The sequence below is a fragment of the Oncorhynchus tshawytscha genome, linkage group LG05 (assembly GCF_018296145.1).
Source record: "Oncorhynchus tshawytscha isolate Ot180627B linkage group LG05, Otsh_v2.0, whole genome shotgun sequence".
In the NCBI taxonomy this organism is placed as follows: Eukaryota; Metazoa; Chordata; class Actinopteri; order Salmoniformes; family Salmonidae; genus Oncorhynchus; species Oncorhynchus tshawytscha.
Window position 1 is genome coordinate 6164285 of NC_056433.1, and position 13276 is coordinate 6177560.

Sequence of the window (13276 nt, forward strand, 5' to 3'; positions counted from 1 at the left end):
GGTTAACTGTCTTGTTCAGGGGCAGAACGACAGCCTAGGAACAGTGGGTTAACTGCCTGTTCAGGTGCAGAATGACAGCCTAGGAACAGTGGGTTAACTGCCTGTTCAGGGGGCAGAATGACAGCCTAGGAACAGTGGGTTAACTGCCTGTTCAGGGGCAGAATGACAGCCTAGGAACAGTGGGTTAACTGCCTGTTCAGGGGCAGAATGACAGCCTAGGAACAGTGGGTTAACTGGCCTGTTCAGGTGCAGAATGACAGCCTAGGAACAGTGGGTTAACTGCCTGTTCAGGGGGCAGAATGACAGCCTAGGAACAGTGGGTTAACTGGTCTAGGAACAGTGGGCTAACTGTCTTGTTCAGGGGGCAGAATGACAGCCTAGGAACAGTGGGTTAACTGGTCTAGGAACAGTGGGTTAACTGGTCTAGGAACAGTGGGTTAACTGGTGTAGGAACAGTGGGTTAACTGCCTGTTCAGGTGCAGAATGACAGCCTAGGAACAGTGGGTTAACTGTCTTGTTCAGGGGGCAGAATGACAGCCTAGGAACAGTGGGTTAACTGGTCTAGGAACAGTGGGCTAACTGTCTTGTTCAGGGGGCAGAATGACAGCCTAGGAACAGTGGGTTAACTGTCTTGTTCAGGGGCAGAATGACGGCCTATATATATATTTTTTTAAATGTGTTTGTATATATATATATTTAAAAAAATATGTATTTTATTTTATATATATATATTTTTTTTAAAGGGCTCCTTAAATGTGATTTGATTGCAGGAGAGGGTGACCACCCTGCGAGCCATGCAGCAGCAGTACGGAGGCGGTGGTGGGCAATACGGTGCTGACCAATACAGTAGTAGTGACCGGTATGGTACTGGAGGGTATGGGGACCAGTACAGCCAATATGGTCAGTACCCACACTCTGGACCGGACTCGCAGATTCAACAAGGCCCCATGGTGAGCCCGTCTATGCCGTCCCAGCCAGGTAGCCAGCCCTCGTCCACCTCTGGACCCATGTCCCAGGGCCCTCCACCAGGGCAGCACGGCCCCTCCAACGCCCAACGTGTGGGAACCTCCTCAGGAGAACCGCAGCACGGCCTCTCCAATGCCCAACGCGTGGGAACCCTCACAGGAGAACCGCAGCACGGCCTCTCCAATGCCCAACGTGTGGGAACCCTCACAGGAGAACCGCAGCACGGCCTCCAATGCCCAACGTGTGGGAACCCTCACAGGAGAACCGCAGCACGGCCTCTCCAATGCCCAACGTGTGGGAACCCCCACAGGAGAACCACACCACGGCCCTCCATGCCCCGTGGGAACCCACCAGGGTCCTCCACCAGGGCACCAGGGTCCTCCACCAGGGCACCAGGGTCCTCCACCAGGGCACCAGGGTCCTCCACCAGGGCACCAGGGTCCTCCACCAGGGCACCAGGGCCCTCCACCAGGGCACCAGGGCCCTCCACCAGGGCACCAGGGCCCTCCACCAGGGCACCAGGGCCCTCCACCAGGGCACCAGGGCCCTCCACCAGGGCACCAGGGCCCTCCACCCGGGCACCAGGGCCCTCAGTCAGAGCAGTACAACCTGTCTGGACCCCCTGGTAGAGGGGCAGGCCCAGGAGGGAGAGGGTTGGCCAGACCACCAGGTCCACAAGGAGGACAGCCTCCGTCCTACCAAGGCCCCAGAGGACCAAGGTAACTTGTGTATTCACGACATAATGTTTTTCAACCCCCCCCCCACCCTCTTTACCAGGTCTCCCTTTGGGAGGGATTTTGTTTGTACCCGAAAGTGACAACTTGGATTTAAAATAAAAAAAAACACAAGGTTAAATCAAACATTGCCATTTTTCATTTACAGGCTGTTCAAACATTCATGTGTTTTCTTTCCACCCAGGTTTGACGGTCCGAGAGGGAACGGCCCGCGGTTTGACCAGCAGCAGTCCGGTCAACAGCAGAGGTTCAACGCTCCACCGGGTCCCAGGTTCAACCAGCAGCACCCAAGGTTTGATCAGCTTGGCCCCAGAGGACCAGGGCCTCGGTTCGGACAGCAGGGACCCCACTTCGACCACCCCCCGAGACAGAGCCCCCCAGCCCGCTTTGAAAGGCCCCCTGGTCCCTCAGCACCTTATATAGGCCCACAGCCTAAACCAGACACGGGCAAAGACACCAAACTACCTCAGGGTAAGACTGAGATGCCAGCAGGCTCCAAGCCTCCTGGTATTAAACCTACTGGGCAAGCTAAACCAGTAGCAGTCAGTACAACTAAGCAAGGTGAATTGGCAGAACCAGGGGATATGTCAGAGGACATGTTGGAGTCCCTTGGGAGCTTCTTCGTCCAAAACGACCCCATCCCTCAGACAAAAGCAGAGGCTGATGCTGCTGCTGCTAGTAAGGACTCCAAAAAGGAAGAGGTGACCCCCCCTGCTGCTGCCGGTGCCAAGCACCCCCCTCCTGTAACCCCGGAAACCGCTTCCCCTGCCAAGAACGCTCTCAAACCAGGTGGACCGGCCGGGCCGTTGAAGACGAACGTCAGTAACAATAACGGGCCTCCGGGACCGCAGGGGCCTAAGTCTCACGGACCGGAGCCGCCGAAGACCGACACAATGACCAACCAACCCGCTGGTCTTCTGGGGCTCATGGGCCGTGGTAGAGGGGGACGTGGCCAGCCTCTAGGGCCTGTAAGAGGGGAGGAGGACGGAGGTAGAGGACGAGGGGAGGCGGACGGAGGGAGAGGACGAGGAGAGGCGGACGGAGGGATGAGGGGAGGGAGAGGACGAGGGGAGGTGGATGGAGGGATGAGGGGAGGGAGAGGACGAGGAGAGGCGGACGGAGGGATGAGGGGAGGGAGAGGACGAGGAGAGGCGGACGGAGGGATGAGGGGAGGGAGAGGACGAGGAGAGGCGGACGGAGGGATGAGGGGAGGGAGAGGACTAGGAGAGGCGGACGAAGGGATGAGGGGAGGGAGAGGACTAGGAGAGGCGGGCGGAGGGAGAGGACGAGGGGAGGCGGACGGAGGGATGAGGGGAGGGAGAGGACGAGGGGAGGTGGACGGAGGGATGAGGGGAGGGCGAGGGGAGGGGGACGGAGGGATGAGGGGAGGGCGAGGGGAGGCGGACGGCGGGATGAGGGGAGGGAGAGGGCGAGGGGAGGCGGACGGAAGGATGAGGGGAGGGAGAGGACGAGGGGAAGCGGACGGCGGGATGAGGGAAGGGAGAGGACGAGGGGAGGCAGGTGGAGGGATGCGAGGGCGAGGTGGTCTATGGGGACGTGGAGGGAAACAGTCGGGTATCCCAGACTTCAGTCCCAACACTATCGCTCTGGGAGGTGGGAGGACGGACGACGACATGGAGGGGGTTCCTTACGACTACAGACCTCCACATGAAGAGATGCGATCACAACATGGAGGACCAGAGGAGGACTGGCAGGACTGGCAGCAGGACCCTTCCCTGGAGAAACCTGAAGGTCCTCCTCTGCCTGAAGAGGAGATGTGGGTCCCTGAAGAGCACTACTACCCTCCAGAGGACTACTACGAAGACCCAGGGAGAGGAGGTCCCCCTATGGGGAGAGGAGAGCCTCTAGATGGGCACCACTGGGAGGAAGCAGATCCCCCACCTCCAGAGTACTGGGGAGAGGAAGGAGATCCCTACTGGATGGACCGGAGGCCCCCTCCTCATGGCATGAGAGGAGGCCTCCGAGCCCTGTTCCCCCCTGGGCGTGGTCGCCCCCCACGAGGCAGGCCCGGCTTCATGCACCAGGGTGGTCCCAGACGCCCCCTTCCTCCTCCACACGGAGCCATGGACCCCCATGAACCTCTCGGATCCCCCATGGGGCCTGACGATGACATGGACCCTCTGGGACCCCCGCTGCATCGGGACTACAACCCCAGAGGGCCCATACACCACGATATGATGGAGCGAGACATGAGGGGACGGCCTCCTCCACCTAGAGAGATGATGGACAGAGATCTGATGGGGCCTGGTGGTCATCCTCCATATCACGACATGGAGATGGACCCTGGCTGGCCCCCGGGCCCCGGACGACCCCCCCACCTCGGCCGGGACGGGCCGAGAGGTCCCCCTCCGCCTCCCCATGAGATGATGGAGCGGGGAGGGATGAGGAGGCGTCCGTTGGGACCTCGGGGCGCCCCAATGGGCCGGGGCGTGATGCGGCACCCACCTCGCTCACTCGAGGACTTGGAGGGGTACCCCCATGAGGGGTATGGGGAGGGGTTTGGTGGTCCCGGTGATGATGGGTATGGAAGAACGCTGCCGCCACGTGACTGGCCGGACCACCCCTCTCATGAGTACGACTGTGAGGAGGAGTATTATCCCCAGGAGCCTCCTCGTGTTGGGGTGTGGGACAGGGAGAGAGGAGGACCACTACCGGAGAGGGACTATTCTCCCTACCCTTCCCGTGGTCCTCCACCTCCCCCAGACCGTTTCAGAGATGACGAGTGGGCCGATGAGAGAGACCGAGACCGTCCTCCATACCCCTACGAGGGAGACAGAGAACGTCCTCCATACCCCTATGAGGGAGAAGAGCGTGGAAGAGGAGGAGAGCTTCGAAGTCGAGACTTCCCGGACGACCCTTCGTACAGGCACGATGAACGCTCCTACCCATCCCCTGCTGAATGGGAGAGACCCAGACCACCCCTTCCAGAGAGAAACTACCCCCCAGATTTTGAGGACCATAGGCCCCATTACGACGGGCGACCCGAGCCCTCTAGATCAGATCAAGGTATCCCTCCATCCACCCCTTCTCAGGCCCCTGCTCCTCCCAGTACTGGACCAGACAGTTCTCAGGAACCAGCTTCACAGGGAACTGGACCGGGCATACTGGCTCTGTCACAACGACAACATGAGATCATCCTGAAAGCTGCCCAGGAGCTGAAACTTATCAGGTAAATTATAGAGACTCACTGTTTTTTCCCCCTAAGATAGAAACTGTCTTTGGGTCTTTCCGTATACCTGTAATATGTATATTTACAGTACCAGTTAAAGGTTTGGACACACCGACTCATTCCAGGGTTTTTCTATGTTGTTACTATTTCCTACATTGGAGAATAATAGTGAAGACATCAAAACTATGAAAATTAGCCATATGGAATCATGTAGTAACCAAAAAATGTTAAACAAATCAAAATAGATTTTAGATTCTTCAAAGTAGCCACCATTTGCCTTGATGACAGCATGGCATTCTCTTGGCATTCTCTTGGCATTCTTTTGGCATTCTCATGGCATTCTCTCAACCAGCTTCAAATCAAATTGTATTTGTCACATGCGCCGAATACAACAGGTGAAATGCTTACTTTACAAGCCCTTAATGCAATTCCAGAAATGGAGTTAAGAAAATAATTACTAAATAAACTAAAGTAAGAAAAAAAAAAGTAACAAGAAAATTACATAACAATAACGAGGCTATATACATACTGAGTCAATTGACTGAGTAGCAGCAGTGTAAAAAAAGGGGGGGGGTGGGTAAATAGTCTGTGTGGCTATTTGATTAATTGTTCAGCAGTCTTGGAGGTAGACGCTGTTAAGGAACCTTTGGGTCCTAGACTTGGCGTTCTGGTACCGCGTGCCGTGCGGTAGCAGAGAGACTTGGAGGACTGGAGTCTTTGACGATTTTTAGGGCCTTCCTCTGACACCACCTATTATTTCGGTCCTGGAAGCTTGGCTCCAGTGATGTACTGGGCCGTACACACTACCCTGTGTAGCGCCTTACGGTCAAATGCCGAGCAGTTGCCATACCAGGCGGTGATGCAACTGGTCAGGATGCTCTTGATGGCGCTGCCAGGTCTCTGACCTCCTTCCTATCGGCTGTCTCATCATTCTCAGAGATCAGGCCTACCACTGTTGTCGTCCGCAAACTTAATAATGGTGTTGGAGTCGTGGGTGAACAAGGGAGTACAGGAGGGGACTAAGCACGCATCCCTGGGGGGCCCCGGTGTTGAGGATCAGTGTGGCAGATGTGTTGTTGCCTACTCTTACAACCTGGGGGTGGCCCGTCAGGAAGTTCAGGATCCAGCAGCAGAGGAAGGTGTTTAGTCTCAGGGTCCTTAGCTTAGTGATGAGCTTTGTGGGAAATGTGGTGTTGAACGCTGAGCTGTAGTCAATGAACAGTATTCTCACATAGGTGTTCCTTTTGTCCAGGTGGGAAAGGGCAGTGTGGTGTGCGATTGAGATTGTGTCATCTGTGGATTTGTTGTGGCAGTTTGAATTGGAGTGTGTCTAGTAGAGGTCGACCGATTATGATTTTTCAACGCCGATACCGATTATTGGAGGGCCAAAAAAACCCGATGCCGCTTAATCAGACATTTTTTATTTTTTTTAAACATCCTTTTTTACATTTGTAATAATGACAATTACAACAATACTGAATGAACACTTATTTTAACTTAATATAATACATCAATAAAATCAATTTAGCCTCAAATAAATAATGAAACATGTTCAATTTGGTTTAAATAATGCAAAAACAAAGTGTTGGAGAAGAAAGTAAAAGTGCAATATGTGCCATGTAAGAAAGCTAATGTTTAAGTTCCTTGCTCAGAACATGAGAACATATGAAAGCTGGTGGTTCCTTTTAACATGAGTCTTCAATATTCCCAGGTAAGACGTTTTAGGTTGAAGGAATTATAGGACTATTTCTCTCTATACCATTTGTATTTCATTAACCTTTGACTATTGGATGTTCTTAGTATTGCCAGTGTAACAGTATAGCTTCCGTCCCTCTCCTCACTCCTCCCTGGGCTCGAACCAGGAACACAAAGACAACAGCCACCCTCGCAGCAGCGTTACCCTTGCAGAGCAAGAGGAAAAACCACTCCAAGTCTCAGAGCGAGTGACGTTTGAAATGCTATTAGCGCACACCCCGCTAACTAGCTAGCCACAATCCGGAAACTATCTCGAAAACAAGACGTTTATTCTTTCAGTGAAATACGGAACCGTTCCGTATTTTATCTAACGGGTGGCATCCATAAGTCTAAATATTACTGTTCCATTGCACAACCTTCAATGTCATGTCATAATTATGTAAAATTCTGGCAAATTAGGTGGCCCAAACTGTTGCATATACACTGACTCTGCGTGCAATGAACGCAAGAGAAGTGACACAATTTCACCTGGTTAATATTGCCTGCTAACCTGTATTTCTTTTAGCTAAATATGCAGGTTTAAAAATATATACTTCTGTGTATTGATTTTAAGAAAGGCATTGATGTTTAGGGTTAGGTACACGTTGGAGCAACGATATGTTCTTAACTGACTTACCTAGTTAAATAAAGATTAAATAAAGGTGTAAAAAAAATATTTAAAAAATCGGCCAAATCGGTGTCCAAAAATACAGATTTCCGATTGTTATGAAAACTTGAAATCGGCCCTAATTAATCGTCCATTCCGATTAATCGGTCGACCCCTAGTGTCTAGGGTTTCCGGGAAGATATTGTGAGCCATGACCAGCCTTTCAAAGCACTTCATGGCTACCGACGTGAGGGGAGGTAATCATTTAGGCAGGTTACCTTCGCATTCTTTTGAAAATGTCAGTGAAGACACTTGATGGTTGGTCCACGCATGCTTTGAGTACACATCATGGTAATCTGTCTGTGAATGTTGACCTTTTTAAAGGTTTTGCTCACATCGTCTACGGAGAGCGTGATCACACAGTCGTCTGGAACAGCTGGTGCTCTCATGCATGCTTCAGTGTTGCTTGCCTCGAGGAGGAGGTGTAATGGTGTGGGGATACTTTGCTGGTGACTCTGTCTGTGATTTATGTAGAATACAAGGCACACTTAACCAGCATGGCTACCACAGAATTCTACAGCGATACGCCATCCCATCTGGTTTGTGCTTAGTGGGACTAGCATTTGTTTTTTCACAGGACAACGACCCAACAAACCTCTAGGCTGTGTAAGGGCTATATAACCAAGAAGGAGAGTGATGGAGTGCTGCATCAGATGACCTGGCCTTCACAATCACCTGACCTCAACCCAATTGAGATGTTTTGGGATGAGTTGGACTGCAGAGTGAAGAAAAAGCAGCCAACAGGTGCTCAACGTATGTTGGAACCCCTTCCAAGACTGTTGGAAAAGCATTCCTCATGAAGCTGGTTGAGAGAATACCAAGGGTGTGCAAAGCTGCCATCAAGGCAAAGTGTGGTTACAATGAAGAATCTCAAATATAAAATATATTTGGATTTGTTTAACACTTTTTTTGGGTTACTATATGATTCTACCATTAAAATTATAGACGGATCATTTCTTTGTCAGTGGGCAAACATACAAAATCAGCATGGGATCAAATACTTTTTTCCCTCACTGTATATACACACACACACACACACACATTTATTATTATTTTGGTTAAGAAAACAATTTTAAAATCCCTGGCCAAACCCTCCCCTAACCTGGTTGACGCTGGGCCTGTTGTGTGCGGCCCTATGGGACTCCCGATCACGGCCGTTTGTGATACAGCCTGTGATCAAACCCGGGTCTGTAGTGACTCTTCTAGCACTGCAATGCTATGACTTAGACCGCTGTGTCACTCGGGAGCAAAATATTGAGTTGAACCACCCCCTTTTGTCCTCAGAAACGCCTCAAATTCTTCGGGGCATGGACTCTACAAGGTGTCAAAAGCGTTCCACAGGAATGCTGGCCCATGTTGACTCCAATGCTTCCCACAGTTGTGTCAAGTTGGCTGGATGTTCTTTGGGTGGTGGACCATTCTTGATACACACGAGAAACTGTTGAGCATGAAAAACCCAGCAGCGTTGCAGTTCTTGACACAAACCGGTGCACCTGGCACCTACTACCAAACCCCGTTCAACGACACTTCAATATTTTGTCTTGCCCATTCACCCTCTGAATGGCACAAACACACAATCCATGTCTCAATTGTCTCAAGGCTTAAAAATCCTTCTTTAACCCGTCTCCTCCCCTTCATCTACACTGAGTGAAGTGGATTTAACAAGTGACATCAATAAGGGATCATATCTTTCACCTAGTCAGTTTATCCAGGTTTTCTTAATGTTTTGTGCACTCGGTGTGTGTGTGTGTGTATATATATATATATATTTTTTTTTATTTAAATTTTAAATATTTTTTATTCAGTAATGTTTTTCACAACTGTTTTTGTGAGAGACCTCTATACTTAGCCTGAGTACTAGTCTATTTGTGCTATAATTCCACTCCTTGTCATGCAATATTTGGCAAATGCGCAGAGTACAAGGTGTGGAATGTTAACACAAAATAGGTTATGGATTCTAGGCTACATGTATGCATATTAGCAAATGTATCACATGTAATTTCTAATACAATGTAGGTCTGTTTCTCTGGTACTGAACAGAGAAATGCAGGAGAATAAGACTGAGGGAGAGGCCCTACCCATCACGTCTGACCCCAAGACGGAGCTCCCTGCTGGGCTACTGGGGCTGGAGATCCCCCCTGAGGTCCGGAGTGCCCTCCAGGTAGGCTAAACTACAACTCATTGTGTCCCTATTCTCTGTATACTTCTTTTGACAAGGCTTCATAGTTGTATATTTGAGTAGTTATTATATTTTAAATGCTCACTGTTGCTAGTCACAGTCTAACAATATATTTGAAGAAGGCTACTTTAATTATTGGGGGGTGGGGCAGTTACAAAAGATAAATATTTACCCTTGTTGTTGTTTATCTGTTACTGCACTGTTTTGTCCTCTCCCAGGCAACCAATCTTATGTCCAGCTTGGCTCCTACTAAACTGACATGGGGAGACACCAAGCCTCCAGATACTGGTTACGTGTCCACGGCTCCTCCAGTCACCCCCAAGACTGTCGACTATGGACATGGACATGGTAAGGATAGAAATGAGGAGCAGGGTTTGGGGGGGGGGGGTTCATTTTCCATTTTGTAATTCCAGTCAATTCAGAAAGTGAACTAAATTCCAGTGACAATTTCAGATGTTCTTAATTTTAAAAGCAATGAAGAGAATTTGGAATTTCAGTGTACTTCCTGAATTGAATGGAATTTATATTTCTCTCTCTGTCTCTCTGTCTCTGTCTCTGTCTCTCTCTCTGTCTCTCTCTCTGTCTCTCTCTCTGTCTCTCTCTCTCTCTCTGTCTCTCTCTCTCTCTCTCTCTCTCTCTCTCTCTGTCTCTCTGTCTCTCTCTCTCTCTCTCTCTCTCTCTCTCTCTCTCTCTCTCTGTCTCTCTCTGTCTCTCTCTCTCTCTCTCTCTCTCTCTCTCTCTCTCTCTCTCTCTCTCTCTCTGTCTCTCTCTCTCTGTCTCTCTCTCTCTTTCTCTCTCTCTCTGTCTCTCTCTGTCTCTCTCTCTCTGTCTCTCTCTCTCTCTCTCTCTCTCTGTCTCTCTCTGTCTCTCTCTCTCTGTCTCTCTCTCTCTCTCTCTCTCTCTGTCTCTCTCTGTCTCTCTCTCTCTCTCTCTCTCTCTCTCTCTCTCTCTGTCTCTCTCTGTCTGTCTCTCTCTCTCTCTCTCTCTGTCTCTCTCTGTCTGTCTCTCTCTCTCTCTCTGTGTGTCTCTCTCTCTCTCTGTCTCTCTCTCTCTCTCTGTCTCTCTCTCTCTCTCAGACCTCGGTGCTGCCACGGTGGAGCGGATCTCTTACGGTGAAAGGATTGTGTTGAGACCCGATCCCTTACCTGACAGAGAGAGAGAGAGGAGCTATGAAAAAGGTGAGTTGATATTAATTCTTGGATGGTGATTGTTTTTTTTTTAAACATATTTTAGTTGAACACACTTGTCCGTCTGAATAAGGTCTGCTAGATCACTAAAAATAGAAATGTTATGCGTTACTATCAACAGTGGCTTAGGAAAAATATATGAACCCTCCTTATGTCAATCTGTGGATCAGTTGCTGAAGCTTGCAACGTCAAGGGTGCGATTCCCGCCTGGAAACGTATGCACATGGCGGTTTGGGATTTAAAAAAAAGGGGGTCTGCTAAATGGTAGATATTATTGTTGTTATACCGATATCCTCCTTTCCCTTATAGAACCCCTGGGCCCCCTGAGAGACCCCTACCACAGAGACCTGTACTACGACAGACGACCGGTGAGCCCCTACATGGAGCGCAGGGAGTACAGCAGGGAGAGGGAGATGTACAGAGAGAAAGCTCCCATGGACTTTGAAAGAGAACCATACGAGAGGGAGCGCTATCCGCCTCGAGATGACAGGTATACCCGGTTCTGTTTTAGGAGGGTTTGAGCTTAGAAATAGAACTAGATTGATCAATCAATCAAGTATTTTCATAAAGCCCGTTTTACCTCGGTATTATATCACAGTGTTACTGTGACTAGTCCAGCTGGTATTATATCACAGTGTTACTGTGACTAGTCCAGCTGGTATTATATCACACTGTGACTAGTCCAGCTGGTATTATATCACACTGTGACTAGTCCAGCTGGTATTATATCACAGTGTTACTGTGACTAGTCCAGCTGGTATTATATCACAGTGTTACTGTGACTAGTCCAGCTGGTATTATATCACAGTGTTACTGTGACTAGTCCAGCTGGTATTATATCACAGTGTGACTAGTCCAGCTGGTATTATATCACAGTGTTACTGTGACTAGTCCAGCTGGTATTATATCACACTGTGACTAGTCCAGCTGGTATTATATCACAGTGTGACTAGTCCAGCTGGTATTATATCACACTGTGTTACTATGACTAGTCCGGCTGGTTGCTGTAGCCTTGTGATTATTGCCTTCTCCAGGGCCCACTCTAAAACTCTTCATAAATGGGTATCCAGATGTGCAGTGTTCTGATCTTGTCTATCTGTCCAGACCACCCCCCGGCCATCCTCCACCTCGCCCGGGCTTCAGGGAGAGGGACATGAGGGAGGGCGGCCGGACCAGTAGAGATGGAGAGGAACCTTATGGAAGGCCTGGGGGTTACGACAGACCTCCGTACGAGCGTGGGCCTGAGCGTGGGCCTGAGCGCTTCGATCATGGTGCTTCACCATACGGTAAGTCGGTCTCGAACAGACAGGGTGCAATGCAAATGTCTCTGTATGTGAGTGGGACTGATTTGTACACAGAAAAAAAATTACACTGTCCAAAAGAGAAGTCTCTGAAGCTACCAGGCCTTCAGAAAGTATGCATACCCCTTGACTTATTCCACATTTTGTTGTTACAACCTGAATTCAAAATGTGTATAAAAAAAAATTTAACAGCTCCTACCCATCTACACACAATACTCCATAATGATCAAATGAAAACATGTTTTTAGAAAATGTTGCTAATTTATTGAAAATTTAAATATCTCATTTACTTAACTATTCACATCCCTGAGTCAATACTGTGTAGAAGCACATTTGGCAGCCATTACAGTTGAGTCTTTTATTGGGACGTCGCTAAGAGATTTCCACTCCTGGAATGTGGAACATTTTCCAATTTGTTATTTTCAAAATGATTCAAGCTCTGTCTAATTGGTTGTTGATCATTTCTAGACAACCGTTTTCAGGTCTTGCCATAGATGTACAAGTCAAAAATTGTAACTCGGCCACTCAGTGTAGATTGGGCCTTGTGTTTTAGGTTATTGTCCTGCTGAAAGGTGAATTCATTTCACAGTGTCTGGTGGATAGCAGACTGAACCAGGTTTTCCTCTAGGATTTTGCCTGTGCTTAGCTCCTGTCCATTTCTTTTTTTTTTTATCCTGAAAAACTCCTCAGTCCTAAACGATTACACGCATACCCATAACATAATGCAGCCGTCACTATGCTTGAAAATATCAAGTGTTAAAAAGTTGATTGCTTTGCCACATTTTTTTGCAGTTTTACTTTAGTGCCGTTTTGCAAACAGGATGCATGTTTTGGAATATTTGTATTCTGTACAGGCTTCCTTCTTTTCACTCTGTCATTTAGGATAGTATTTTATTTAGTAACTACAGTGTTGTTGATCCATCCTCAGTTTCCTCCTGTCGCAGCCATTAAACTCTGTAACTGTTTTAAAGTAGCCGTTTTGGGTCATGGTGAAATCCCTGAGCGGTTTCCTTCCTCACCGGCAACTGAATTAGGAAGGATGCCTGTATCTTTGTAGTGACTGGGTGTATTGATACACCATCCAAAGTATAATTAATATCTTCACCATGATCAAAGGGATATTCAATGTCTGCTTTTTTATTTTTACCCATCTACCAATAGGTGGCCTTCGCTAGGCATTGGAAAAAACTTCCCTGGTCTTTGTGATTGAATCTGTGTTTGAAATTCACTGCTCGACTGAGGGACCTTATAGATGTATGTGTATGTGTGGGGTACAGTTTTGGAAAACCTCCCTTATCTTTGAGGTTGAATGTGGGGA

General features: G+C 48.9%; 1 protein-coding gene across 1 annotated transcript in view; it reads left to right on the plus strand.

Moving 5' to 3' along the window:
- LOC112237191 (YLP motif-containing protein 1-like) overlaps nt 1-13276 on the plus strand; it is a 56397-nt gene that overhangs the window by 7715 nt on the left and 35406 nt on the right. Inside the window, exons 5-12 of the mRNA XM_042322002.1 lie at nt 771-1591; nt 1885-2690; nt 3078-4890; nt 9308-9452; nt 9689-9818; nt 10547-10648; nt 10967-11147; nt 11762-11943. Coding sequence (XP_042177936.1) covers nt 771-1591; nt 1885-2690; nt 3078-4890; nt 9308-9452; nt 9689-9818; nt 10547-10648; nt 10967-11147; nt 11762-11943 — 4180 coding nt within the window. The remainder of the gene's footprint in view (nt 1-770; nt 1592-1884; nt 2691-3077; nt 4891-9307; nt 9453-9688; nt 9819-10546; nt 10649-10966; nt 11148-11761; nt 11944-13276) is intronic.